This window comes from Lampetra fluviatilis, chromosome 3, assembly GCF_964198595.1.
Source record: "Lampetra fluviatilis chromosome 3, kcLamFluv1.1, whole genome shotgun sequence".
NCBI classification, from domain to species: domain Eukaryota; kingdom Metazoa; phylum Chordata; class Hyperoartia; order Petromyzontiformes; family Petromyzontidae; genus Lampetra; species Lampetra fluviatilis.
The window spans coordinates 16012557-16039542 of record NC_136277.1 but is presented as its reverse complement, the minus strand read 5'-3'; the positions used below and the strand labels follow the sequence as shown (position 1 = coordinate 16039542).

Below are 26986 nucleotides of genomic sequence, written 5' to 3'. Positions count from 1 at the left end.
TAAATAAAAGTTCTTAAAATAAACAATAGAAAGTGGCTTCTCCTCGTAGCCGTGTCCGTGTCGGAGAGGAGTCGTGCGCGGTGCTGGGACGCGAGAGTGCCACGTGCCCCCCCCCACCCCCCCACCCCCGGCGGGACCACCCGGAGGAGATGGAGCGGGGCTGTCATCACGAGGAGCCACGTCTCAGGATCTGAACTCGCCACTTTCGTATGTACGTCAGTGTGTACGTTGCCAATCGGAAGTGCAGTGTTGAGTCTATGGGTAGCAGTGTTGAGTTTATGGGTAGCAGTGTTGAGTCTATGGGTAGTGTTGAGTCTATGGGTAGTGTTGAGTCTATGGGTAGCAGTGTTGAGTGTATGGGTAGCAGTGTTGAGTCTATGGGTAGCAGTGTTGAGTTTATGGGTAGCAGTGTTGAGTTTATGGGTAGCAGTGTTGAGTCTATGGGTAGCAGTGTTGAGTTTATGGGTAGCAGTGTTGAGTGTATGGGTAGCAGTGTTGAGTCTATGGGTAGCAGTGTTGAGTTTATGGGTAGCAGTGTTGAGTGTATGGGTAGCAGTGTTGAGTCTATGGGTAGCAGTGTTGAGTCTATGGGTAGCAGTGTTGAGTCTATGGGTAGCTGTGTTGGTCTATGGGCAGTGTTGAGTCTATGGGTAGCAGTGTTAGTCTATGGGTAGCAGTGTTGAGTCTATGGGTAGCAGTGTTGAGTCTATGGGTAGCAGTGTTGAGTCTATGGGTAGCAGTGATGAGTCTATGGGTAGCAGTGTTAGTCTATGGGTAGCAGTGTTGAGTCTATGGGTAGCAGTGTTGAGTCTATGGGTAGCAGTGTTGAGTCTATGGGTAGCAGTGTTGAGTCTATGGGTAGCAGTGATGAGTCTATGGGTAGCAGTGTTAGTCTATGGGCAGTGTTGAGTCTATGGGTAGCAGTGATGAGTCTATGGGTAGCAATGTTAGTCTATGGGTAGCAGTGTTAGTCTATGGGTAGCAGTGTTAGTCTATGGGCAGTGTTGAGTCTATGGGTAGCAGTGTTGAGTCTATGGGTAGCAGTGTTAGTCTATGGGCAGTGTTGAGTCTATGGGTAGCAGTGTTGAGTTTATGGGTAGCAGTGTTGAGTCTATGGGTAGCGGTGTTAGTCTATGGGCAGTGTTGAGTCTATGGGTAGCAGTGTTGAGTCTATGGGTAGCAGTGTTGAGTCTATGGGTAGCAGTGTTGAGTCTATGGGGCAGTGATGAGTCTATGGGGCAGTGATGAGTCTATGGGGCAGTGTTGAGTCTATGGGTAGCAGTGTTGAGTCTATGGGGCAGTGATGAGTCTATGGGGCAGTGTTGAGTCTCTGGGTAGCAGTGTTGAGTCTGGGTAGCAGTGATGAGTCTCTGGGTAGCAGTGTTGAGTCTATGGGTAGCAGTGTTGAGTGTATGGGTAGCAGTGTTGAGTGTATGGGTAGCAGTGATGAGTCTATGGGTAGCAGTGTTGAGTCTATGGGTAGCAGTGTTGAGTCTATGGGTAGCAGTGATGAGTCTATGGGTAGCAGTGTTGAGTCTATGGGTAGCAGTGTTGAGTCTCTGGGTAGCAGTGTTGAGTGTATGGGTAGCAGTGTTCGTCTATGGCAGTAGTGCTTCACTTGGGGTGCACGCATGCCCTGGGGATGAGAGCCATGGTCAGATTTCTGTAGAAGGTAAATCATCAAAACACACAAATGAAGCACGGGCATGCAAGTACAACTTTATTTATTTTTTTATTTTTGGATGACTGAGAACTAAAGGGGTGCAGGCTGCAGTAAAGGTGAAGAACCATTCATTGGTCTATGTACGTTGAACTTCTTGCGCGCCGTACGTAGCCAACGGTGCTAATCGGAGGTGCAGCGTTGAGTCTATGGGCAGTGTCGATCTCTGGGCGGCATGTACCTATGTTGAGCCTCTTTCACACCGTACGTAGCCCGCTGTGCTAATCGGAGGTGCGGGGGGTGGGGGAAGGACAAACTAAACACAAGAAGCAGTTCTAAATCAAATTAGTTTTCCAATCTGGACCGAGCCTCCCGGCCCGGATGAAGCCTTTAAATCGCCGCACCGAAGTTCCGCTCACACACAGCCTGGACCAGGAATCTCACTCAGTCACTAGCCGCTGAGCTGGCCCACGCGCGGTTCATAAACGCGGTTTTTTGTTGTTGTTCGAGATCTCATCCCTGTTTGGGCGGTGGGTCAAGTCGGCCCATCATCCCTCCAGGGTCTATAAAATGAGCACCGCTTTACGATGGAAGACAGCAGTGGATGTCTTGTGTGGACTCGTCTCCCCCCCACCCCACACGTGACAGGAATGAGGATGTTCCACCAGCGGCTCGGCGCGACTGTGCAGTGAGCTGACCACGGAATGGCCTCGATGCTCGGTGGAAGCCAGAAATCACCCTTTCACTTTGTTGTTGTTGTTGTCATGCCCCCCCACCGCCCGCTCCCGCGAGAATGAAACTCTGGGACGCCGCACGAGAATTCACGCAGAGGGCGGCCGAGAGCGCTCGCACCTCCGACTGGCGCGGTTGGCTGCGTCCGGCGCGAGAAGAACTTCAACATACACACGTCCGTGCACCGTGCATACAACATGGGGCCGGCGTTGGCAGAGAGGCGGCGGAGACGGCATCCGAAAGCAAAACAACCCCGGGGAGTCTCAGCAGACGCCGCCTCACGCCGCGCTCGCTCCGCACCAAACGATCCCCACCTGGGGCCTCGCCTGGCCTCGCCTGGCCTCGCGTGGCCTCGCCTGGCCTCGCGTGGCCTCGCCTGGCCTCGCGTGGCCTCGCGTGGCCTCGCCTGGCCTCGCCTGGCCTCGCGTGGCCTCGCGTGGCCTCGCCTGGCCTCGCCTGGCCTCGCGTGGCCTCGCGTGGCCTCGCGTGGCCTCGCCTGGCCTCGCGTGGCCTCGCCTGGCCTCGCCTGGCCTCGCCTGGCCTCGCCTGGCCTCGCGTGGCCTCGCCTGGCCTCGCGTGGCCTCGCGTGGCCTCGCCTGGCCTCGCGTGGCCTCGCGTGGCCTCGCCTGGCCTCGCCTGGCCTCGCGTGGCCTCGCGTGGCCTCGCCTGGCCTCGCGTGGCCTCGCCTGGCCTCGCCTGGCCTCGCGTGGCCTCGCCTGGCCTCGCGTGGCCTCGCGTGGCCTCGCGTGGCCTCGCGTGGCCTCGCCTGGCCTCGCGTGGCCTCGCCTGGCCTCGCGTGGCCTCGCCTGGCCTCGCGTGGCCTCGCCTGGCCTCGCCTGGCCTCGCGTGGCCTCGCGTGGCCTCGCGTGGCCTCGCGTGGCCTCGCGTGGCCTCGCGTGGCCTCGCGTGGCCTCGCCTGGCCTCGCGTGGCCTCGCCTGGCCTCGCGTGGCCTCGCCTGGCCTCGCGTGGCCTCGCCTGGCCTCGCGTGGCCTCGCCTGGCCTCGCGTGGCCTCGGGACCGGCGCTGGGTACACGAGTCTCTCCTCCGCGGGCCTGACGGCCGTGGAAGAGTTCTGACCAAGCGCCCCCCCCCCCCCCCCCCCGAGGAGGGATTCTCGCTTGGCGCCAGGCTCCGTGCGGTTCTCTCAACGATGACGAGAGGGAGAGAACGCCGCGTATCACCAGGTCCCCTGGGGGCGGGGGGGGGGTGCGAGTTGGGAACGGCGCGTGATATGCGATGCGCGACACGCCGCGACACGCTCCCCGCGCATTCTCCACGTGCACACTCCAAACACTCAACGCGCCAACACAAACACGCCTCTCCCAAAACACTCCACGCTCCAACAAACACACTCCGCTCCCAAACATTCCATGCGCCAACAAACTCCGCTCCCAAACACTCCACGCTCCAACAAACAAACTCCGCTCTCAAACACTCCACGCTCCAACAAACAAACTCCGCTCCCAAACACTCCACGCTCCAACAAACACACTCCGCTCCCAAACACTCCACGCTCCAACAAACAAACTCCGCTCCCAAACACTCCACGCTCCAACAAACACACTCCGCTCCCAAACACTCCACGCTCCAACAAACACACTCCGCTCCCAAACACTCCACGCTCCAACAAACACACTCCGCTCCCAAACACTCCACGCTCCAACAAACACACTCCGCTCCCAAACACTCCACGCTCCAACAAACAAACTCCGCTCCCAAACACTCCACGCTCCAACAAACAAACTCCGCTCCCAAACACTCCACGCTCCAACAAACACACTCCGCTCCCAAACATTCCACGCTCCAACAAACAAACTCCGCTCCCAAACACTCCACGCTCCAACAAACACACTCCGCTCTCAAACACTCCACGCTCCAACAAACAAACTCCGCTCTCAAACACTCCACGCTCCAACAAACACACTCCGTTCCCAAACATTCCACGCTCCAACAAACAAACTCCGCTCCCAAACACTCCACGCTCCAACAAACAAACTCCGCTCTCAAACACTCCACGCTCCAACAAACACACTCCGCTCCCAAACACTCCACGCTCCAACAAACACACTCCGCTCCCAAACACTCCACGCTCCAACAAACACACTCCGCTCCCAAACACTCCACGCTCCAACAAACAAACTCCGCTCCCAAACACTCCACGCTCCAACAAACAAACTCCGCTCCCAAACATTCCACGCTCCAACAAACAAACTCCGCTCCCAAACACTCCACGCTCCAACAAACAAACTCCTCTCCCAAACACTCCACGCTCCAACAAACAAACTCCTCTCCCAAACACTCCACGCTCCAACAAACAAACTCCGCTCCCAAACACTCCACGCTCCAACAAACAAACTCCGCTCCCAAACATTCCACGCTCCAACAAACAAACTCCTCTCCCAAACACTCCACGCTCCAACAAACAAACTCCGCTCCCAAACACTCCACGCTCCAACAAACAAACTCCGCTCCCAAACACTCCACGCTCCAACAAACAAACTCCTCTCCCAAACACTCCACGCTCCAACAAACAAACTCCTCTCCCAAACACTCCACGCTCCAACAAACAAACTCCGCTCCCAAACACTCCACGCTCCAACAAACAAACTCCGCTCCCAAACACTCCACGCTCCAACAAACAAACTCCGCTCCCAAACATTCCACGCTCCAACAAACAAACTCCGCTCCCAAACATTCCACGCTCCAACAAACAAACTCCGCTCCCAAACATTCCACGCTCCAACAAACAAACTCCGCTCCCAAACACTCCACGCTCCAACAAACAAACTCCGCTCCCAAACACTCCACGCTCCAACAAACAAACTCCGCTCCCAAACACTCCACGCTCCCACAAACAAACTCCGCTCCCAAACACTCCACGCTCCAACAAACAAACTCCGCTCCCAAACACTCCACGCTCCAACAAACAAACTCCGCTCCCAAACACTCCACGCTCCAACAAACAAACTCCGCTCCCAAACATTCCACGCTCCAACAAACAAACTCCGCTCCCAAACACTCCACGCTCCAACAAACACACTCCGCTCCCAAACACTCCACGCTCAAACAAACAAACTCCGCTCTCAAACACTCCACGCTCCAACAAACAAACTCCGCTCCCAAACACTCCACGCTCCAACAAACAAACTCCGCTCCCAAACACTCCACGCTCCAACAAACACACTCCGCTCCCAAACACTCCACGCTCCAACAAACACACTCCGCTCTCAAACACTCCACGCTCCAACAAACAAACTCCGCTCCCAAACACTCCACGCTCCAACAAACACACTCCGCTCTCAAACACTCCACGCTCAAACAAACACACTCCGCTCCCAAACACTCCACGCTCCAACAAACAAACTCCGCTCCCAAACACTCCACGCTCCAACAAACAAACTCCGCTCCCAAACACTCCACGCTCCAACAAACACACTCCGCTCCCAAACACTCCACGCTCCAACAAACAAACTCCGCTCCCAAACACTCCACGCTCCAACAAACACACTCCGCTCCCAAACACTCCACGCTCCAACAAACACACTCCGCTCCCAAACACTCCACGCTCCAACAAACAAACTCCGCTCCCAAACACTCCACGCTCCAACAAACAAACTCCGCTCCCAAACACTCCACGCTCCAACAAACACACTCCGCTCCCAAACACTCCACGCTCTAACAAACAAACTCCGCTCCCAAACACTCCACGCTCCAACAAACAAACTCCGCTCCCAAACACTCCACGCTCTAACAAACAAACTCCGCTCCCAAACACTCCACGCTCCAACAAACAAACTCCGCTCCCAAACACTCCACGCTCCAACAAACAAACTCCGCTCCCAAACACTCCACGCTCCAACAAACAAACTCCGCTCCCAAACACTCCACGCTCTAACAAACACACTCCGCTCCCAAACACTCCACGCTCCAACAAACAAACTCCGCTCCCAAACACTCCACGCTCCAACAAACAAACTCCGCTCCCAAACACTCCACGCTCCAACAAACACACTCCGCTCCCAAACACTCCACGCTCCAACAAACAAACTCCGCTCCCAAACACTCCACGCTCTAACAAACAAACTCCGCTCCCAAACACTCCACGCTCCAACAAACAAACTCCGCTCCCAAACACTCCACGCTCCAACAAACAAACTCCGCTCCCAAACACTCCACGCTCTAACAAACACACTCCGCTCCCAAACACTCCACGCTCCAACAAACAAACTCCGCTCCCAAACACTCCACGCTCCAACAAACAAACTCCGCTCCCAAACACTCCACGCTCTAACAAACACACTCCGCTCCCAAACACTCCACGCTCCAACAAACAAACTCCGCTCCCAAACACTCCACGCTCCAACAAACAAACTCCGCTCCCAAACACTCCACGCTCCAACAAACAAACTCCGCTCCCAAACACTCCACGCTCCAACAAACAAACTCCGCTCCCAAACACTCCACGCTCCAACAAACACACTCCGCTCCCAAACACTCCACGCTCCAACAAACAAACTCCGCTCTCAAACACTCCACGCTCCAACAAACACACTCCGCTCCCAAACACTCCACGCTCCAACAAACAAACTCCGCTCCCAAACACTCCACGCTCCAACAAACAAACTCCCCTCCCAAACACTCCACGCTCCAACAAACAAACACACCAAAAGGGCACTATCCATGCTCCTCTCAAAAACACCCCCACACGCTCCGTAACACTCCCCAACGCAACTGCCACTCTTCCCCCGAAAACTCAACGATAAACTGCCACGTTCCATCCCAGACACACTCCCCACAGTTTTTTGTAAAAAAGAAAAAGACATTTATTTGCACTTGAGACGATAAAAAGCGGCAGGGGGGGGGCGAGGGGGGTAAACGAAGTGAAAGACAGCGAAGACGACGACCGCACGAACCGCACGAACCGCACGAACCGCACGAACCGCACGAACCGCACGAACCGCACGAACCGCACGAACCGCACGAACCGCACGAACCGCACGAACCGCACGAACCGCACGAACCGCACGAACCGCACGAACCGCACGCGCCACGGGGACTCGCGCCGGCGCTCGCTGGCGCTCTCCGTCGCGCCGCCACCGCCGCCGGTCGATTGGGGGATCGATTGGGATCAAAGCTCCGGGAAGGCGTTAACCGAAGGGGTTTACAGTTTCTCACCCGACTATTTTACAGCTCATTCGTGGCAGCCGCGGGCTGCGGGGCGGGAGGGGTGTACTGGATGTGGTGTGCCGGGATGGGTGGCCAACCCAGATTGAAAATGTATCTCAGGCAGTTCGGTTAATAAGAACATTTTACATTCAACGGGGAAACCCACGTAAGCGATGTTCCACCAACGCGATGCGTGCAAATGACCGCTGCCCCCCCCCCCCCCCCCCATGGCAGGACCCCCGACCCATCGGGTCGAGGCTCAGCGCCACCGCGGTCTTCAGAGCCGCGGGGCTCGCTTCTCGCGCTGTTCCACTGGCGTCGAGAGGGGAACTATCAACTAAACTTTTTATTGTATTTTACCAGGTAAAGGCCGCTCCCCCCCCCCCCCCCAACTACTGAGCTGCTAACGTGGCTCTGTTTTCAGAGGCGATCTGTCCTGTCGCAAACGAGAGGTCGCGCGAAGCGGCCGACTGTCATCGCGTGGAAGTTTAAAGCAGCAGCAGCCAAACACTCGTTTGAAGTGCGTGAGGTCGATTCGAATTGCGGAGGGGAGAAAAACGAACGGGAGGATCCGGAGAGAAATCCACACGGCCACCACGGGCGGAGAGAGACACACACACAAACTCCAAATGTAAAGCAGCAGCAGCAGGCGTCAGGGTCGGGATCGAACCCACGACCTCCTGCACACCAGGAGAGGTCGTTGACATCTCTGAGCCACCGTGGCACAGGGGACCAATGGGGAGGGGGTTCAACAACGAACACACAACCGCCCGGAACACCACATCCAGTAAACCACCACTCGGGAGAACGGACGCCACCAGCTGCCCCCGACACACCCCGAAAGAATTATTGCCCAGAATAGGAAGAGAGAGGGGGGGGGGAATCTGTTCACCCTCCCGCCCCCCCATCTATTCTCGGGACCACCACCACCCCGACAACGATGCCCTCCCCTGTGGTGACGCGCCTGCCGCTTCTCTCGGAGGAGGGTGGAGTGGAACGGGGGGGGGGCAGGACTGTGAACGGCAAATTAAACCATCGGACGGCGTCGTCAGCTGTGGATAGAGCCCGCTTGAAATTGCTCGGCACGACCACCTCTCTCCTGGTCACCTGGTACAACCCCTGGCATGCACAGGCATCGATTATTCTGGATAAAGGGTGGTGGTGGGGGGGGTTGACTTGGCTCACTCACCCCGATGAGGTCAATACATCGAGAACCACTGTGGGAAAAGTAATGTAGGGGAAAAAAAGCCAAGCAGTTATTTTAAGCATTAACTCATCACTGCCATGACAGCGTGGAATTCCCAGTCACTGGCTCTTGCAGGGCCTGCTGACAGGCGAGCCTTCAGAGATGCCTTCAACGCTCAATTTTGAGCAAATCTCATAAATAAAAACCCCTTCCAGATTCAGCAGGCTCCCGGCGCTTTGCACTCCCGAACGGGGGAAACTCCGGGGACGGATTCCCTGGACGGATCCTGCAGCCACAGCGCGGGCTCGAACCGAGTCGACGGCTCGTCACCGGTGGTGGCAGGAGGCGGGTGGGGGGGGGGCGCTCGGCGGAATGAGCACATGGTCGCTGCTGCTGCTGCCATAAATGTCGCTGGTTCCGACAGCTCCGAGTATAAATCAGCGACGCGATCAAATACCGGCGGCTCGTGCCAGCGTCTGTGTGTAATGCTCACACGGAGATGCAGACCCACCCCCCTCACTGCCCACCCCCCCCCCCCCGTATCATACACAGGCTGCTGGGAAAGTTCTGTTAGTACGTTCAAGGACGAGTGCATATTGCAGTGAATCTGAAATATTCAATAGAAACATTGTTCAGCTCATGCGTATTAATGAGGGGGGGGGGGGGGTTGCCGCATGTGGAGTGACGTCACCCACTAATGGTTATTGGGGAGAGGTGCGGCTTTTGGTGACGTCACTCACTCATGGTTGTGGAGTGCGGCATGTGTAGTGACGTCACCCGCTCATGTTTGAGGGCACGGGTGCTGCATGTGTAGTGACGTCACCCACTCATGGTTATTGTGGAGGGGTGCAGCATGTGTAGTGACGTCACCCGCTCATGTTTATTGAGGGTACGGGTGCTGCATCTGTAGTGACGTCACCCACTCATGGTTATTGGGGAGGGGTGCGGCATTTGGTGACGTCACTCACTCATGGTTATTGAGGGAGGGGTGCGGCATGTTGAGTGCGTGACCTTGTGCGTTATTCCACCCACTCATGAATATTAATGAGGGGGGGTGGGGGCCTCATGTGGAGTGACGTCACACGGGGGGGGGGGGGGGTGGGCCTCTTGTGAAGTCACACGCTGGACGGACAGACATTTCTGGGCGATTACAGGCGGCAACTTTAGCAGGCAAGGCCCACGACAAAGGCTCTCTTTTGCAGAAGCGTGCCTGGCAACAAATGACCGTGCGACAAAGTGGCTTGCCATTGTGTAGACATTTATAGCAGACAAATACTCTTAAAGCGCGTGACGTCGATTCGAAATGTGGGAGGGGGCGGGGGCGGGGAAGGACCCGGAGAAAAATCCACGCGACCACGGGCAGAGAGAGACACGCAAACTCAAAATATACAGCAGCAGCAGGCGTCAGCGTCGTGATCGCCCACCAGGCGAAGGAGCGAACGTCTCCCCACGACGGCACCCCCCTGCGCCTATGAAGGCCGGCACGGCACACGAAGTCGGCTGATGGTGATGGTGGTGTCGCCAGCACCACGACCGGATCCTGCATCGACTCTTCCCCCCCTCCCCAGTGCCGGTGGTGACAAGGCGCCGGGTTCCGATTTAAAGTTGACTTCTGGGAGGGTGGGTCGAGCAGAGGTCGCAATGGGGTCCCGATACCCGTACCCTACCCGTACCCGACCGGGTACGGGTAGGGTACGGGTACCCGTTTGCGACCCTGGTGCGGCCGGGTACGGGTAACGAATCAAAACCCGTTTGCGACCTCTGGGGTCGAGGCATCGCGAGCGAGACGTGTCAGCCGTGGCCGTGGGTGGGCTAGTGCATCCGGGTCGCCGGGTTCGTAGCGCGGTGCGGTCAGCCACAGTACCACCGTGCGTGTCTGTGCACACACGTGTTGTCCGCAGACACGTGTCCAAACGCGCGCAGGCACCAGGAGTCGATCATCGACCTGCGCCCACCTCTCTCGCCGCGTCCACCCCTCCCTCTCGCCGCCCAAGTGCTCGGTTACGGTCAACTCGGCCGCTGGCAAACATCACCATCTCTTTGGGGGTCATCAAAGTGGACCACCGTCAACACCTCCGATTGGCTGCGGATGGCGAGAAAGAAGCTCAACAAACAAACAAACAAACACGCGGCCCTGCTCGACAAACTGGGCCCTGCCATGGGAATGTGGAATTTGGAGATGTTTGTCTCGAGTTCCCAGCAGACGCCTGTGCCGCCACTCCACGCGACTGACTGCGCACGTGTACACGAGCACTCGCCATGCAGCAAGGCTCTGCCGCCCTAGCAATGTTCAACAAGCCCGGGCCCATCTTACGATCCGCAAACAACGCAGATTCTAGCGTCCCTCTATAGATTGGCCTACGTCATGTATTTTATATACTTTGTATATACAGTACACACACACTCCACGTCCTAACACTTGCCCAAGCAACAATTTTCTGTACACGCGCGCTTATATACACACACACACACACGTACATGGCACGTGTGTACACGCGCACACACCTACAGCGGTAGCTTTAACACTCTCGCGGAGCGCAAGCGAGCACGTCGCCACCGCTCATTTCATTTCCACCGCCCCACTGTTCCTACACAGCGAGTGCCGGGCAGGGCCAAGGAACTAGCATTAGATACCCCCCCCCCAACCCGCCCCGGAACATGGATTGGAAGCCACGGGCCACCCTAGCGGCTCGTGCTTGATTACCGTCGAAACAACTTTGGTTGCATTTCTCCGTTGGCTGTTCGGCGCATACCGGGATCGGGGGGGGGGTGTCACTCCTACGCGGTCAGCGGTCACCGCGGAGGGGAGTCTTGCGCAAGGCAGCAGCCGCGGCGGCGAGGTCAACGGAGCACTGGAATCAGAATAAAGGGCCCCGAAACTGGAATTTGGACGCTCGGACCAATCAGTGGCTCACGAGGAGAACGCCTCCCTTCGCTCGACGCGCTCGGTGGCGTCACGCTCACGAAATGGGCGACTCGGAATGGAATGATTTCGATCGGGGGGGGGGGGGGGGGGAGGGGGTGCTACGGAGGATTGAGGAACGGGCGACGGAGATAGAGGGGTTCACTTTAGGGATCACGACGAGAGGAACGGAAGGAGCTTAACGAGGGGGGGGGGTGGGGGGGATGGGCAGCTTCGTGTACAGGGGGAAGTTGATTCGAGTGGAGGGGTGCAGGGAGGGAGACGGATCGGAAACGGGGATTGGTGAGAAGGACCGAGAGAGACCGGGAGGAGATTGGGAAGGAAGGGGACGAGCGAGGAGGAGGCGGGGACGACATGGAAGAGGAAGGGGACGAGGGTGCGGCGAGGCCATCGAGAGATTGACAGACGAGCGCCGTCGTCACCATCCTCCTCGTCCACCAGCCGACCACGGTCCCCCAAATCTCCCGATGCAGAGCGTCACGTGTGCAGAGCGTCACGTGTGCAGGGCGTCACGTGTGCAGGCACGAGAGCTAGGGGGAGGGGTTTAGGATTCAGACGGTTATGGGTTTAAGGTCTGGGGGATAGGGTGTAGAGTTAGGGTGCAGAGTAAAGGTTTAGGGGCAATCGCTTTGGGGTGAGGGTCAATGATTGGGGATTACGGTGTCAGGCTGGGGGGGGGGGGGAGCGGGGGGGCAGGGGGGGGGGGGGGGGTTTGGGACCCGAGCTTGGGAGGTCGCGGTCAGGGTCAGGAGGTCACGAGGCCGGCAGGAGGTCACGAGGCTACGAGGCCGGCAGGAGGGAGCGCAGGGCGTCGCGCGTCGCCGGGGCCAGCTGCTCGGGGAAGCGCACGCTCATCTCCACCACGAGGTCCCCCGCGCCGCCCGGGGGACTTGGGCAGCGGGAGGCCCTCCCCCTGCACGCGGCGGCGCCAGCCCGGCGACACCACCTCCGTCAGCTCCAGCGTCATGTGGCGCCCGCCCAGCAGCGGCACGCGCACGCTGCCCCCGCACAGCGCCTGCGGGGCAAAGCGCGCGGCCGGTCACGGGGGTTGGGGGTGTCTGTCACGCGGCGGGTCGTGCGGTCGCGGGACTAGCGTGCAAGAGACATTGGGCGAGTACGTGCGCCGGTTAGCAAGTGAATGGGTGGATTTGCGGTGTTAAGAGGGGGTGAGGGGTAAGGCGTTAACAGGGCGAGGGGTAAGGTGTTAACAGGGCGAGGGGTAAGGTGTTAACAGGGTGAGCTGTAAGGTGTTAACAGGATGAGCTGTAAGGTGTTAACAGGGTGAGCTGTAAGGTGTTAACAGGGCGAGGGGTAAGGTGTTAACAGGGTGAGCTGTAAGGTGTTAACAGGATGAGCTGTAAGGTGTTAACAGGGTGAGCTGTAAGGTGTTAACAGGGCGAGGGGTAAGGTGTTAACAGGGTGAGCTGTAAGGTGTTAACAGGGTGCGCTGTAAGGTGTTAACAGGGTGCGCTGTAAGGTGTTAACAGGGTGAGCTGTAAGGTGTTAACAGGGTGAGGGGTAAGGTGTTAACAGGGTGCGCTGTAAGGTGTTAACAGGGTGAGGGGTAAGGTGTTAACAGGATGCGCTGTAAGGTGTTAACAGGGCGTGGGGTAAGGTGTTAACAGGGTGAGCTGTAAGGTGTTAACAGGATGAGCTGTAAGGTGTTAACAGGGCGTGGGGTAAGGTGTTAACAGGGTGCGCTGTAAGGTGTTAACAGGGTGCGCTGTAAGGTGTTAACAGGATGAGCTGTAAGGTGTTAACAGGGCGTGGGGTAAGGTGTTAACAGGGTGAGCTGTAAGGTGTTAACAGGGTGAGGGGTAAGGTGTTAACAGGGTGCGCTGTAAGGTGTTAACAGGGTGAGGGGTAAGGTGTTAACAGGATGCGCTGTAAGGTGTTAACAGGGCGTGGGGTAAGGTGTTAACAGGGTGCGCTGTAAGGTGTTAACAGGGTGAGGGGTAAGGTGTTAACAGGGTGAGGGGTAAGGTGTTAACAGGATGAGCTGTAAGGCGTTAACAGGGTGAGGGGTAAGGTGTTAACAGGGTGAGGGGTAAGGTGTTAACAGGATGAGCTGTAAGGTGTTAACAGGGCGTGGGGTAAGGTGTTAACAGGGTGCGCTGTAAGGTGTTAACAGGGCGCGCTGTAAGGTGTTAACAGGGTGAGGGGTAAGGTGTTAACAGGGCGAGGGGTAAGGTGTTAACAGGGCGCGCTGTAAGGTGTTAACAGGGTGAGCTGTAAGGTGTTAACAGAGTGAGCTGTAAGGTGTTAACAGGGTGAGCTGTAAGGTGTTAACAGAGTGAGCTGTAAGGTGTTAACAGGATGAGCTGTAAGGTGTTAACAGGGTGAGCTGTAAGGTGTTAACAGGATGAGCTGTAAGGTGTTAACAGGATGAGCTGTAAGGTGTTAACAGGATGAGCTGTAAGGTGTTAACAGGGTGAGCTGTAAGGTGTTAACAGGATGAGCTGTAAGGTGTTAACAGGATGAGCTGTAAGGTGTTAACAGGATGAGCTGTAAGGTGTTAACAGGGTGAGCTGTAAGGTGTTAACAGGATGAGCTGTAAGGTGTTAACAGGATGAGCTGTAAGGTGTTAACAGGGTGAGGGGTAAGGTGTTAACAGGGCGCGCTGTAAGGTGTTAACAGGGTGAGCTGTAAGGTGTTAACAGGGTGAGGGGTAAGGTGTTAACAGGGCGCGCTGTAAGGTGTTAACAGGGTGAGCTGTAAGGTGTTAACAGGATGAGCTGTAAGGTGTTAACAGAGTGAGCTGTAAGGTGTTAACAGGGTGAGCTGTAAGGTGTTAACAGGATGCGCTGTAAGGTGTTAACAGGGCGCGCTGTAAGGTGTTAACAGGATGAGCTGTAAGGTGTTAACAGGATGAGCTGTAAGGTGTTAACAGAGTGAGCTGTAAGGTGTTAACAGGGTGAGCTGTAAGGTGTTAACAGGATGCGCTGTAAGGTGTTAACAGGGTGAGCTGTAAGGTGTTAACAGGGTGAGCTGTATGGTGTTAACAGGGTGCGCTGTAAGGTGTTAACAGAGTGAGCTGTAAGGTGTTAACAGGATGCGCTGTAAGGTGTTAACAGAGTGAGCTGTAAGGTGTTAACAGGGCGCGCTGTAAGGTGTTAACAGGATGCGCTGTAAGGTGTTAACAGAGTGAGCTGTAAGGTGTTAACAGGGCGCGCTGTAAGGTGTTAACAGAGTGAGCTGTAAGGTGTTAACAGGATGCGCTGTAAGGTGTTAACAGAGTGAGCTGTAAGGTGTTAACAGGATGCGCTGTAAGGTGTTAACAGAGTGAGCTGTAAGGTGTTAACAGGGCGCGCTGTATGGTGTTAACAGGGTGCGCTGTAAGGTGTTAACAGAGTGAGCTGTAAGGTGTTAACAGGGCGCGCTGTAAGGTGTTAACAGGATGCGCTGTAAGGTGTTAACAGGGTGAGCTGTAAGGTGTTAACAGGGTGAGCTGTATGGTGTTAACAGGGTGAGCTGTAAGGTGTTAACAGGGTGAGCTGTAAGGTGTTAACAGGGTGAGCTGTATGGTGTTAACAGGGTGAGCTGTAAGGTGTTAACAGAGTGAGCTGTAAGGTGTTAACAGGATGCGCTGTAAGGTGTTAACAGAGTGAGCTGTAAGGTGTTAACAGGGTGAGCTGTATGGTGTTAACAGGGTGAGCTGTAAGGTGTTAACAGAGTGAGCTGTAAGGTGTTAACAGGATGCGCTGTAAGGTGTTAACAGAGTGAGCTGTAAGGTGTTAACAGGGTGAGCTGTATGGTGTTAACAGGGTGAGCTGTAAGGTGTTAACAGGGTGAGCTGTAAGGTGTTAACAGGATGAGCTGTAAGGTGTTAACAGGGTGAGCTGTAAGGTGTTAACAGGATGAGCTGTAAGGTGTTAACAGGGTGAGCTGTATGGTGTTAACAGAGTGAGCTGTAAGGTGTTAACAGGATGAGCTGTAAGGTGTTAACAGGATGAGCTGTAAGGTGTTAACAGGGTGAGCTGTATGGTGTTAACAGGGTGAGCTGTAAGGCGTTAACAGGGTGAGCTGTATGGTGTTAACAGGGTGAGCTGTATGGTGTTAACAGGGTGAGCTGTATGGTGTTAACAGGGTGAGCTGTAAGGCGTTAACAGGGTGAGCTGTATGGTGTTAACAGGGTGAGCTGTATGGTGTTAACAGGGTGAGCTGTAAGGTGTTAACAGGGTGAGCTGTAAGGTGTTAACAGGATGAGCTGTATGGTGTTAACAGGGTGAGCTGTATGGTGTTAACAGGGTGAGCTGTAAGGCGTTAACAGGGTGAGCTGTATGGTGTTAACAGGGTGAGCTGTATGGTGTTAACAGGGTGAGCTGTAAGGTGTTAACAGGGTGAGCTGTAAGGTGTTAACAGGGCGAGGGGTAAGGTGTTAACAGGGTGAGCTGTAAGGTGTTAACAGGGTGAGCTGTAAGGTGTTAACAGGGTGAGCTGTATGGTGTTAACAGGGTGAGCTGTAAGGTGTTAACAGGGTGAGCTGTAAGGTGTTAACAGGGCGAGGGGTAAGGTGTTAACAGGGTGAGCTGTAAGGTGTTAACAGGGTGAGCTGTATGGTGTTAACAGGGTGAGCTGTATGGTGTTAACAGGGTGAGCTGTAAGGCGTTAACAGGGTGAGCTGTATGGTGTTAACAGGGTGAGCTGTATGGTGTTAACAGGGTGAGCTGTAAGGTGTTAACAGGGTGAGCTGTAAGGTGTTAACAGGGCGAGGGGTAAGGTGTTAACAGGGTGAGCTGTAAGGTGTTAACAGGGTGAGCTGTAAGGTGTTAACAGGGTGAGCTGTAAGGTGTTAACAGGGTGAGCTGTAAGGTGTTAACAGGATGAGCTGTAAGGTGTTAACAGGATGAGCTGTAAGGTGTTAACAGGGTGAGCTGTAAGGTGTTAACAGGGCGAGGGGTAAGGTGTTAACAGGGTGAGCTGTAAGGTGTTAACAGGGCGAGGGGTAAGGTGTTAACAGGGTGAGCTGTATGGTGTTAACAGGGTGAGCTGTAAGGTGTTAACAGGGTGAGCTGTAAGGTGTTAACAGGATGAGGGGTAAGGTGTTAACAGGGTGAGCTGTAAGGTGTTAACAGGATGAGGGGTAAGGTGTTAACAGGGTGAGCTGTAAGGTGTTAACAGGGTGAGCTGTAAGGTGTTAACAGGATGAGGGGTAAGGTGTTAACAGGGTGAGCTGTAAGGTGTTAACAGGGTGAGCTGTAAGGCGTTAACAGGATGAGGGGTAAGGTGTTAACAGGGTGAGCTGTAAGGTGTTAACAGGGTGAGCTGTAAGGTGTTAACAGGATGAGGGGTAAGGTGTTAACAGGGTGAGCTGTAAGGTGTTAACAGGGTGAGCTGTAAGGCGTTAACAGGATGAGGGGTAAGGTGTTAACAGGGTGAGCTGTAAGGTGTTAACAGGGTGAGCTGTAAGGCGTTAACAGGATGAGGGGTAAGGTGTTAACAGGGTGAGCTGTAAGGTGTTAACAGGGTGAGCTGTAAGGTGTTAACAGGGTGAGCTGTAAGGTGTTAACAGGGTGAGCTGTAAGGTGTTAACAGGGTGAGCTGTAAGGTGTTAACAGGGCGAGGGGTAAGGTGTTAACAGGGTGAGCTGTATGGTGTTAACAGGGTGAGCTGTAAGGTGTTAACAGGGTGAGGGGTAAGGTGTTAACAGGGTGAGCTGTAAGGTGTTAACAGGGTGAGGGGTAAGGTGTTAACAGGGTGAGCTGTAAGGTGTTAACAGGGTGAGCTGTAAGGTGTTAACAGGGTGAGGGGTAAGGTGTTAACAGGGTGAGCTGTAAGGTGTTAACAGGGTGAGCTGTAAGGCGTTAACAGGGCGAGGGGTAAGGTGTTAACAGGATGAGCTGTAAGGCGTTAACAGGGCGCGCTGTAAGGTGTTAACAGGGCGAGGGGTAAGGTGTTAACAGGATGAGCTGTAAGGTGTTAACAGGGCGAGGGGTAAGGTGTTAACAGGGTGAGCTGTATGGTGTTAACAGGGCGAGGGGTAAGGTGTTAACAGGGTGAGCTGTATGGTGTTAACAGGGCGAGGGGTAAGGTGTTAACAGGATGAGCTGTAAGGCGTTAACAGGGCGAGGGGTAAGGTGTTAACAGGGTGAGGGGTAAGGTGTTAACAGGATGAGCTGTAAGGCGTTAACAGGGCGAGGGGTAAGGTGTTAACAGGGCGAGGGGTAAGGTGTTAACAGGGTGAGCTGTATGGTGTTAACAGGGCGAGGGGTAAGGTGTTAACAGGATGAGCTGTAAGGCGTTAACAGGGCGAGGGGTAAGGTGTTAACAGGGTGAGCTGTAAGGTGTTAACAGGGTGAGGGGTAAGGTGTCGCACCGACCTCGCACAGGGAGACGCTGGCGACGTGCACGAGGTCGGAGCCTTCGCGCTTGAACTGGGGGTGGGGGCGGTCCTTGAGCACGAAGACGACGTCGGCGGGGATGCTGCGCCCCGAGTCGTCGCCCTCGCGCGGGAACGTGATCTTGGTGCCCTCCTTCCAGCCCTTCTTGATCTCCACCTCCAGGATCTTCTCCTCGACGCGCGACGAGCGCCCGTCGGCGCCGGCGCGCGTCCGGGAGATCTTCATCTTCTTGGTGCAGCCCGTGAGCACCTCCTCCAGCGACACGGGCAGCTCGCGCACCACCGCCGGGTCCTGCTCCTGCTGCCGGCGCCCGCCGCCCGCCCCCGCCGGCCCGGGGCCGCCAAACCGGATGTTGCCGTTGCTGGACGCGCCGGGCATCCCGGGCATCCCGGGCATCCCCGGCATTCCCGGCATCCCCGGCATCCCCGGCATGCCGCCCATACCCGGCATGCCGCCGAAACCGAAGGGGCCGAACGGGTTGCCGCCGGCGCCACCGGCGCCGCCGCCGGCACCGCCGTCGTCCGTGTCCATGGACTCGCGGCTCTGCGTGAACATGCGGAAGGGGTCGCCGTCGCCGAAGAACGAGCGGAAGGTGGCGTGGGGGTCGCCGTGGAACTTGTAGTTGAAGAAGGTGGCGCCGTTGCCGCTGCTGCTGCTGCTGCTGTTGTTGTTGTTGAACCTGGTGCCTCCGTTGCCCCGGAGGCCTGCGGGAGACACATGTTTCGCGTCACCAGGTGAGGTCCCGCTGAGCTACGTGGAGTTGTTTTTCAGAAGCGACCTCGGCTATCGCAAATGACGGCTCAACCAAGTGGCTTATCATCACGCGGAAATGTACAGCAGCAGCTCAATACTCTTTAAACGCGTGATGTTGCTTCTAAAACGTGGAGGGAGAAAGCGGAGAAAAATCCACGCGACCACAGGGAGAACACGCAAACTCCAAATATACAGCAGCAGCAGGCTGCTGTAGAACTTATTTTGCGTCGTACGTAGCAAACCGTGCTAACCGGAGGCGAAAGGGTTTCGCCGGCTCGGCGCTTGGAGCTGGTCGTTGTGGTTAGGAGGTGTGGGGACGGGCGGGGGGGGAGTCGATGAGATTACTCAAGGGGTGGGTCACTCGCGATGCTGGCCCCATTCTCATGCGGTGTGACCGATGAGGAGCGTGATGGGGAGCTGCAGAAACAGCCGTAAATACACGACGCACGCAAGCTGGCCACGCACGCGTGCGTGTGCGCGTGCGTGGCCGTGCGAGACGGTGGACGATGCGATGGCGACTGACGCGTGTGCGTGTAAACCCTGCGACCAGATTTGGATTCCCGCTCACGCCCAATGACGTCGGTGACGAATATCTGAATCGGTTCTGGGCCTCCACGAGGTCGACTCGGCCTCAAATGAGTAACCCTGCTGTGACGTGTACTACATTGGGGAGACAAAGGCGGCCGGAAGTTGTGCCGACCACACCGCGCCCCTCCTCATGTGCCATGCCGGCCTTCATAGGTGCTAACAGCACTTGCCCCAACAGCCTGTTAAGGCTATACGGGGATCTTTGTCTTGTCCGTGAGACTGGAGTCTACGTGCGTATGACCGTGTGAGGTGTGAGTAACTATGGCCTGCACGAGCGTGCCCGCACCTGCACATGAGCCTCTGATGTGTGAGTAACCGTGTGTGACACCATGCATCTGTACCGACTGTGTGCGTGTATGTATGTACTGCATGCCAAGCTTCTTTCCCACCGTACGTAGCCAACCGTGGCTAGGAAGGACAACAAACGAAACAGAAAAAGCAGTTCGAGAGAAGCGAGTTTGTCAATCTAAAGGATGATTTAAAAGTGCAGAGGTCAAGTGGCTTCCTAATATCGGAAGGAGAGCGTTCCAGACGGCCGCAGAAGCGCATCCGAAAGCGCGCAGTGCGGTGACCGTCCTTGGTTCGATGGTTAGCCAAAAAGCCGCTGCGTGCGTGCGTGGCCCGGTGTGTGCGCCCGGTGTGTGCGCGCGGTGTGTGCGCGCGGTGTGTGCGCGCGGTGTGTGCGCGCGGTGTGTGCGCGCGGTGTGTGCGCGCGGTGTGTGCGCCCGGTGTGTGCGCCCGGTGTGTGCGCCCGGTGTGTGCGCCCGGTGTGTGCGCCCGGTGTGTGCGCCCGGTGTGTGCGCCCGGTGTGTGCGCCCGGTGTGTGCGCCCGGTGTGTGCGCCCGGTGTGTGCGCCCGGTGTGTGCGCCCGGTGTGTGCGCGCGGTGTGTGCGCGCGGTGTGTGCGCGCGGTGTGTGCGCGCGGTGTGTGCGCGCGGTGTGTGCGCGCGGTGTGTGCGCGCGGTGTGTGCGCCCGGTGTGTGCGCCCGGTGTGTGCGCCCGGTGTGTGCGCCCGGTGTGTGCGCCCGGTGTGTGCGCCCGGTGTGTGCGCCCGGTGTGTGCGCCCGGTGTGTGCGCCCGGTGTGTGCGCCCGGTGTGTGCGCCCGGTGTGTGCGCGCGGTGTGTGCGCGCGGTGTGTGCGCGCGGTGTGTGCGCGCGGTGTGTGCGCGCGGTGTGTGCGCGCGGTGTGTGCGCCCGGTGTGTGCGCCCGGTGTGTGCGCCCGGTGTGTGCGCCCGGTGTGTGCGCCCGGTGTGTGCGCCCGGTGTGTGCGCCCGGTGTGTGCGCCCGGTGTGTGCGCCCGGTGTGTGCGCCCGGTGTGTGCGCGCGGTGTGTGCGCGCGGTGTGTGCGCGCGGTGTGTGCGCGCGGTGTGTGCATGGGTGGCCCAGTGTGTGTGGTCTCGAGAGATGCGGGAACGCTGCATCTGGTAGAGCTCAGAAGGCAGAGAGTGAGTCTCGCGTTTTTGAAGAAACCATTCCCGGTTTCCTCTCCGAGTGCACGGCCTCACGTGACCCCCCCCCACCCTCACGTGACCCCCCCACCCTCACGACTACGGGACCTTGGCATAAGTGGCGGTGGGGGGGGGGGCTCAACAATTGGACCCCCCAGTCCCCTACACCCATGGGGTGACCTTGACCTCCCTCGAACCCCGTGAGTTTCACTTCCACCACCTCCGCCCCCCCCCAACCATTCCCTGTTCTTCACTTCCCTTCTCCGGGAGTCGCGCTCTCTCTCAGGTCGAAGCGTTCCTCACGGGACCCGGAGCGGGATCCCCACGGGAACCCCAAGTCTACCCCAAACGGAACCCCCCCCACCCCCCTTAGCCCCCCTAATTCCCTAATACAACCACACAAAGACCCCCCCCACCGCCATCATCTCACCCAGGTAGCTGCAGATCTCACCTGGTCACACACAAACAATCATCAACTGGACACTTGATGATTATTTGTGTCCTCATCCCCCTTTAATTTAGCCCACACATCCCACCAGCACCACCACACTCACCACCACCACTCACCACCACCACCCTCACCACCACCACCACAAAGCACCCTCACCACCACCACCACCACCACACTCACCACCACCACCACACTCACCACCACCACCACCACCACAACACACTCACCACCACCACCTCCACCACACTCACCACCACCACCACAACACTCACCACCACCACAACACTCACCACCACCAGCACCACCACACTCACCACCACCACACTCACCACCACCACCACCACACTCACCACCACCACCACACTCACCACCACCACCACACTCACCACCACCACTACACTCACCATCACCACCTCCACACTCACCACCACCACCTCCACACTCACCACCACCACCTCCACACTCACCACCACCACACTCACCACCCTCACCACCTCCACACTCACCACCACCCTCACCACCACCCTCACCACCTCCACACTCACCACCCTCACCACCTCCACACTCACCACCACCACCACACTCACCACCACCACACTCACCACCACCACCCTCACCACCCTCACCACCTCCACACTCACCACCACCACCTCCACACTCACCACCACCCTCACCACCACCCTCACCACCACCCTCACCACCACCCTCACCACCACCCTCACCACCTCCACACTCACCACCACACTCACCACCCTCACCACCTCCACACTCACCACCCTCACCACCTCCACACTCACCACCACCACCTCCACACTCACCACCACCACCTCCACACTCACCACCACCCTCACCACCTCCACACTCACCACCACCACCACACTCACCACCACCACACTCACCACCACCACACTCACCACCACCACACTCACCACCCTCACCACCTCCACACTCACCACCACCACCTCCACACTCACCACCACCACCTCCACACTCACCACCACCCTCACCACCACCCTCACCACCTCCACACTCACCACCAGCACCACACTCACCACCACTACCACCACTCACCACCTCCACACTCACCACCACCCTCACCACCCTCACCACCACCACGCTGACCACCATCACACTGACCACCACCACACTCACCACCACCACCTCCACACTGACCACCAGCACCACCTCCACACTCACCACCACCCTGACCACCACCACCTCCACACTCACCACCAGCACCACCTCCACACTCACCACCACCACCTCGACACTCACCACCATCACCTCGACACTCACCACCACCACCTCCACACTCACCACCTCCACACTCACCACCTCCACACTCACCACCTCCACACTCACCACCTCCACACTCACCACCTCCACACTCACCACCTCCACACTCACCACCTCCACACTCACCACCTCCACACTCACCACCTCCACACTCACCACCTCCACACTACCCCCGCACCTACCCCCTGTACTACCCCCATCCTGCCCCCTGTACTACCTCCCCACACCAACCCCCCCACACCAACGCCCCCCACACCAACCCCCCCATACCTACGTCCCCACACCTACCCCCTGCACTACCCCCCCACCTACTCCCTGTACTACCCCTCTCCTGCCCCCTGTACTACCCTCCCACACCTACCCCCTACACTACCCCCCACCTACCCCCTGTACTACGCCCCCGCACTACCCCCCCCACACCTACCCCCCCCCACACCTACCCCCCCTGCACTACCCCCCCTATACTACCCCCCACCTACCCCCTACACTACCCCCCCTGTACTACCCCCCCCGTACTACCCCCCCGTACTACCCCCCCCGTACTACCCCCCCCTGTACTACCGCCCCCTGTACTACCCCCCTGTACTACCCCCCCTGTACATCCCCTACACTACCCCCCCTACACTACCCCCCCTACACTACCCCCCCCGTACTACCCCCCCGTACTACCCCCCCCCGTACTACCCCCCTGTACTACCCCCCTGTACATCCCCTACACTACCCCCCCCTACACTACCCCCCCTACACTACCCCCCCTACACTACCCCCCCTACACTACCCCCCCTACACTACCCCCCCTACACTACCCCCCCTACACTACCCCCCCTACACTACCCCCCCTACACTACCCCCCTACACTACCCCCCCCTACACTACCCCCCCTACACTACCCCCCCTACACTACCCCCCCTACACTACCCCCCTACACTACCCCCCCCTACACTACCCCCCCTACACTACCCCCCTACACTACCCCCCCCCGTACTACCCCCCCCCGTACTACCCCCCTGTACTACCCCCCCTGTACATCCCCTACACTACCCCCCCTACACTACCCCCCCTTACACTACCCCCCCTGTACTACCCCCCCCTGTACTACCCCCCACCTACACTACCCCCTCCTGCCCCCTGCACTACCCCCCCCCCCCCGCACTACCCCCCCATGCCCCCCCCCCCCTCACGCCAGGCGGCCCCCGCACCTTCCTCGCCGTACGAGTCGTAGACGCGGCGGCGCTCGGCGTCACTCAGCACCTCGTAGGCCTCGGCCACCTCCTTGAAGCGCTCCTCGGCCCCGGGCGCCTTGTTCTTGTCCGGGTGGAACTTGAGCGCCATCTTCCTGTACGCCTTCTTCACGTCCTCGTCGCTCGCATCCCGCGCCAGGCCCAGCGTCTTGTAGTAGTCCTTCGACATCGCGGGCGATGGGATACCTTACTGCGGCTGCCGCGGATTTCTAGCGCAAGACTCCTTCCCCCGCCTGTCGCAGATACCTACTGCGGCTGCCGCGGATTGCTAGCGCAAGACTCCTTTTCCGCCCGTCTGCCGCAGATACCTACTGCGGCTGCCGCGGATTTCTAGCGCAAGACTCCTTTCCCGCCTGTCGCAGATACCTACTGCGGCTGCCGCGGATTTCTAGCGCAAGACTCCTTTCCCGCCTGTCGCAGATACCTACTGCGGCTGCCGCGGATTTCTAGCGCAAGACTCCTTCCCCCGCCTGTCGCAGATACCTACTGCGGCTGCCGCGGATTTCTAGCGCAAGCCTCCGCCGCCGCTACTGCTGCCTGCGGCAACTCCAACTGTCTTACGCGGCTGTCGCGGATTTCCAACGCAGCCGTTGTTATTACTGCGGCTGCCGCGGATTTCTAAAACCCCTGTTCTTCTGTGCAGCCCACCGCATCAAAACAAACCCCCCGAATAGTGAATCCCTCCCGACGCCAACAACGTACGCCTGTTAGAATTGCTACGGTATTCCGCAACGATACGTTACATGTGTGAAAGAGCGCTATTTGTTTGTAATCTATATATACAAAAGGTTTACAGAAAAATGGATAATCGCATGAAATCGACGGAAATAAGTTGTTTTTTAATATTTAATAAAGTTAAATATTAAAAAAGAGCCACTTTGCTTGCTTGTCGCGACGTCTCCGCGGCGACAGCGACGGACGCCCTCAGGCCTCGCAAGGCGCTCGCTGCTGCTAGCCGAGTGGCGGGGTGGGGGGGCGTGCAGCCCGCCTTTATATAGACGGGGCGGCGGCGGTTGGAGGTGAGGGGCGGGGTGAGGGGGGCGCCCTGACGTCACGTCCGTGAACCGTCCAGAACGTGCGCGAGACGTCCCTCGCGCGGCGTCACTTCCGCCCGCGGCGACCCGCCCCCCCCCCCGCCGCCAACTCCCCACGCGGCAACCGCAGCATGTGGGACCCCCCCCCCACCACCACAACAACAACACAGCCACAACAACTTGGGACACCACCACACAGCCACATCACGTGGGGACCCCCCCCACCACCACAACAACAACACAGCCACAACAACTTGGGACACCACCACACAGCCACATCACGTGGGGACCCCCCCCCACCACCACAACAACAACACAGCCACAACAACTTGGGACACCACCACACAGCCACATCACGTGGGGACCCCCCCCACCACCACAACAACAACACAGCCACAACAACTTGGGACACCACCACCACCACACAGCCACAGCACGTGGGGACCCCCCCCACCACCACAACAACACAGCCACAACAACTTGGGACACCACCACCACACAGCCACAGCACGTGGGGACCCCCCCCACCACCACAAGAACAACACATCCACAACAACTTGGGACACCACCACCACACAGCCACAGCACGTGGGGACCCCCACCACCACCACAACAACAACACAGCCACAACAACTTGGGACACCACCACCACCACACAGCCACAGCACGTGGGGACCCCCCCCACCACAACAACAACACATCCACAACAACTTGGGACACCACCACCACCACACAGCCACAGCACGTGGGGACCCCCCCCCACCACCACAACAACAACACATCCACAACAACTTGGGACACCACCACCACACAGCCACAGCACGTGGGGACCCCCACCACCACCACAACAACACAGCCACAACAACTTGGCACACCACCACCACCACACAGCCACAGCACGTGGGACCCCCCACGTGGACCCCCCCCCCCACCACAGAAGAGTTTTGCTTGTGTGAATGAGCATTGTGTTGAACTTCTTTTGCACCGTACGTAGCCAACCGTGTTTGTCGGTTGAAATGATGCACCTCCCAGAATGTCTTGGGGGGGGGGGGGGCGGCGATTGTTGGCAATGGCGGAGCCAGGATTGTCAGGTAGGTTGGCAACCCCTCCAGCAATGAAACATGATAGAGGCGTTGTTAGTGAGTGAGGACTTGTTAGTGAGGAGTTCGAACCGCGTTGTGTTATCGGCATCGGGCTCGCTGAAGGTGTTGACGCCTTCAGGGAAGTCGTGTACTGTACACGCAACTACGCACAATTATGTGAGTCACTTATAATTGCTTTGCCGTTACTCATTGGCAATTATTAACTTAGACTACTGTCCTATCATCTCATCGAGTCCCTGGCACGTAATAATATACTACACAGTGGCAGTGGGGGTCTCAAAATGCCGATTTATTACTAATAAACCACAATGATCTGATCGAAATTAGGGATTTCAATTGGATCATTGGCGGGGCACGTGCCACCCCCACTGGCTCCGCCAGTGATTGTTGAGATACATCGCTCGGAACTAAATCTCCAAGGGGGGGGGGGACCAAAGTTGAATACAAAGAGCTGAAAACGTGAATTCTGGCAGTCCTCGCCTTACGAAGGGAATTCGTTCCTGGGACCCGTTGAGAAATTCTGGCAGTCCTCGCCTTACGAAGGGAATTCGTTCCTGGGACCAGTTGAGAAATTCTGGCAGTCCTCGCCTTACGAAGGGAATTCGTTCCTGGGACCCGTTGAGAAATTCTGGCAGTCCTCGCCTTACGAAAGGAATTCGTTCCTGGGACCAGTTGAGAAATTCTGGCAGTCCTCGCCTTACGAAGGGAATTCGTTCCTGGGACCCGTTGAGAAATTCTGGCAGTCCTCGCCTTACGAAGGGAATTCGTTCCTGAAACCCGTTGGAACATTCTGGCAGCCCTCGCCTTACGAAGGGAATTCGTTCCTGGGACCAGTTGAGAAATTCTGGCAGTCCTCGCCTTACGAAGGGAATTCGTTCCTGGGACCAGTTGAGAAATTCTGGCAGTCCTCGCCTTACGAAGGGAATTCGTTCCTGGGACCAGTTGAGAAATTCTGGCAGTCCTCGCCTTACGAAGGGAATTCGTTCCTGAAACCCGTTGGAACATTCTGGCAGCCCTCGCCTTACGAAGGGAATTCGTTCCTGGGACTCGTTGGCAAGTCGAA

The 26986-nt window shown here is 57.4% G+C and overlaps 1 protein-coding gene across 1 annotated transcript; it reads right to left on the bottom strand.

Moving 5' to 3' along the window:
* Positions 1 to 7217: 7217 nt before the first annotated feature.
* On the bottom strand, positions 7218 to 24740 carry LOC144953358 (dnaJ homolog subfamily B member 4-like). The gene is given in 4 exon segments (XM_078883924.1): positions 7218 to 12541; positions 12543 to 12683; positions 17989 to 18713; positions 23745 to 24740. Coding segments are annotated over 4 exon segments (1170 nt in total). The 5' UTR covers positions 23956 to 24740; the 3' UTR covers positions 7218 to 12448.
* Between the last annotated feature and the right edge of the window lie 2246 nt (positions 24741 to 26986).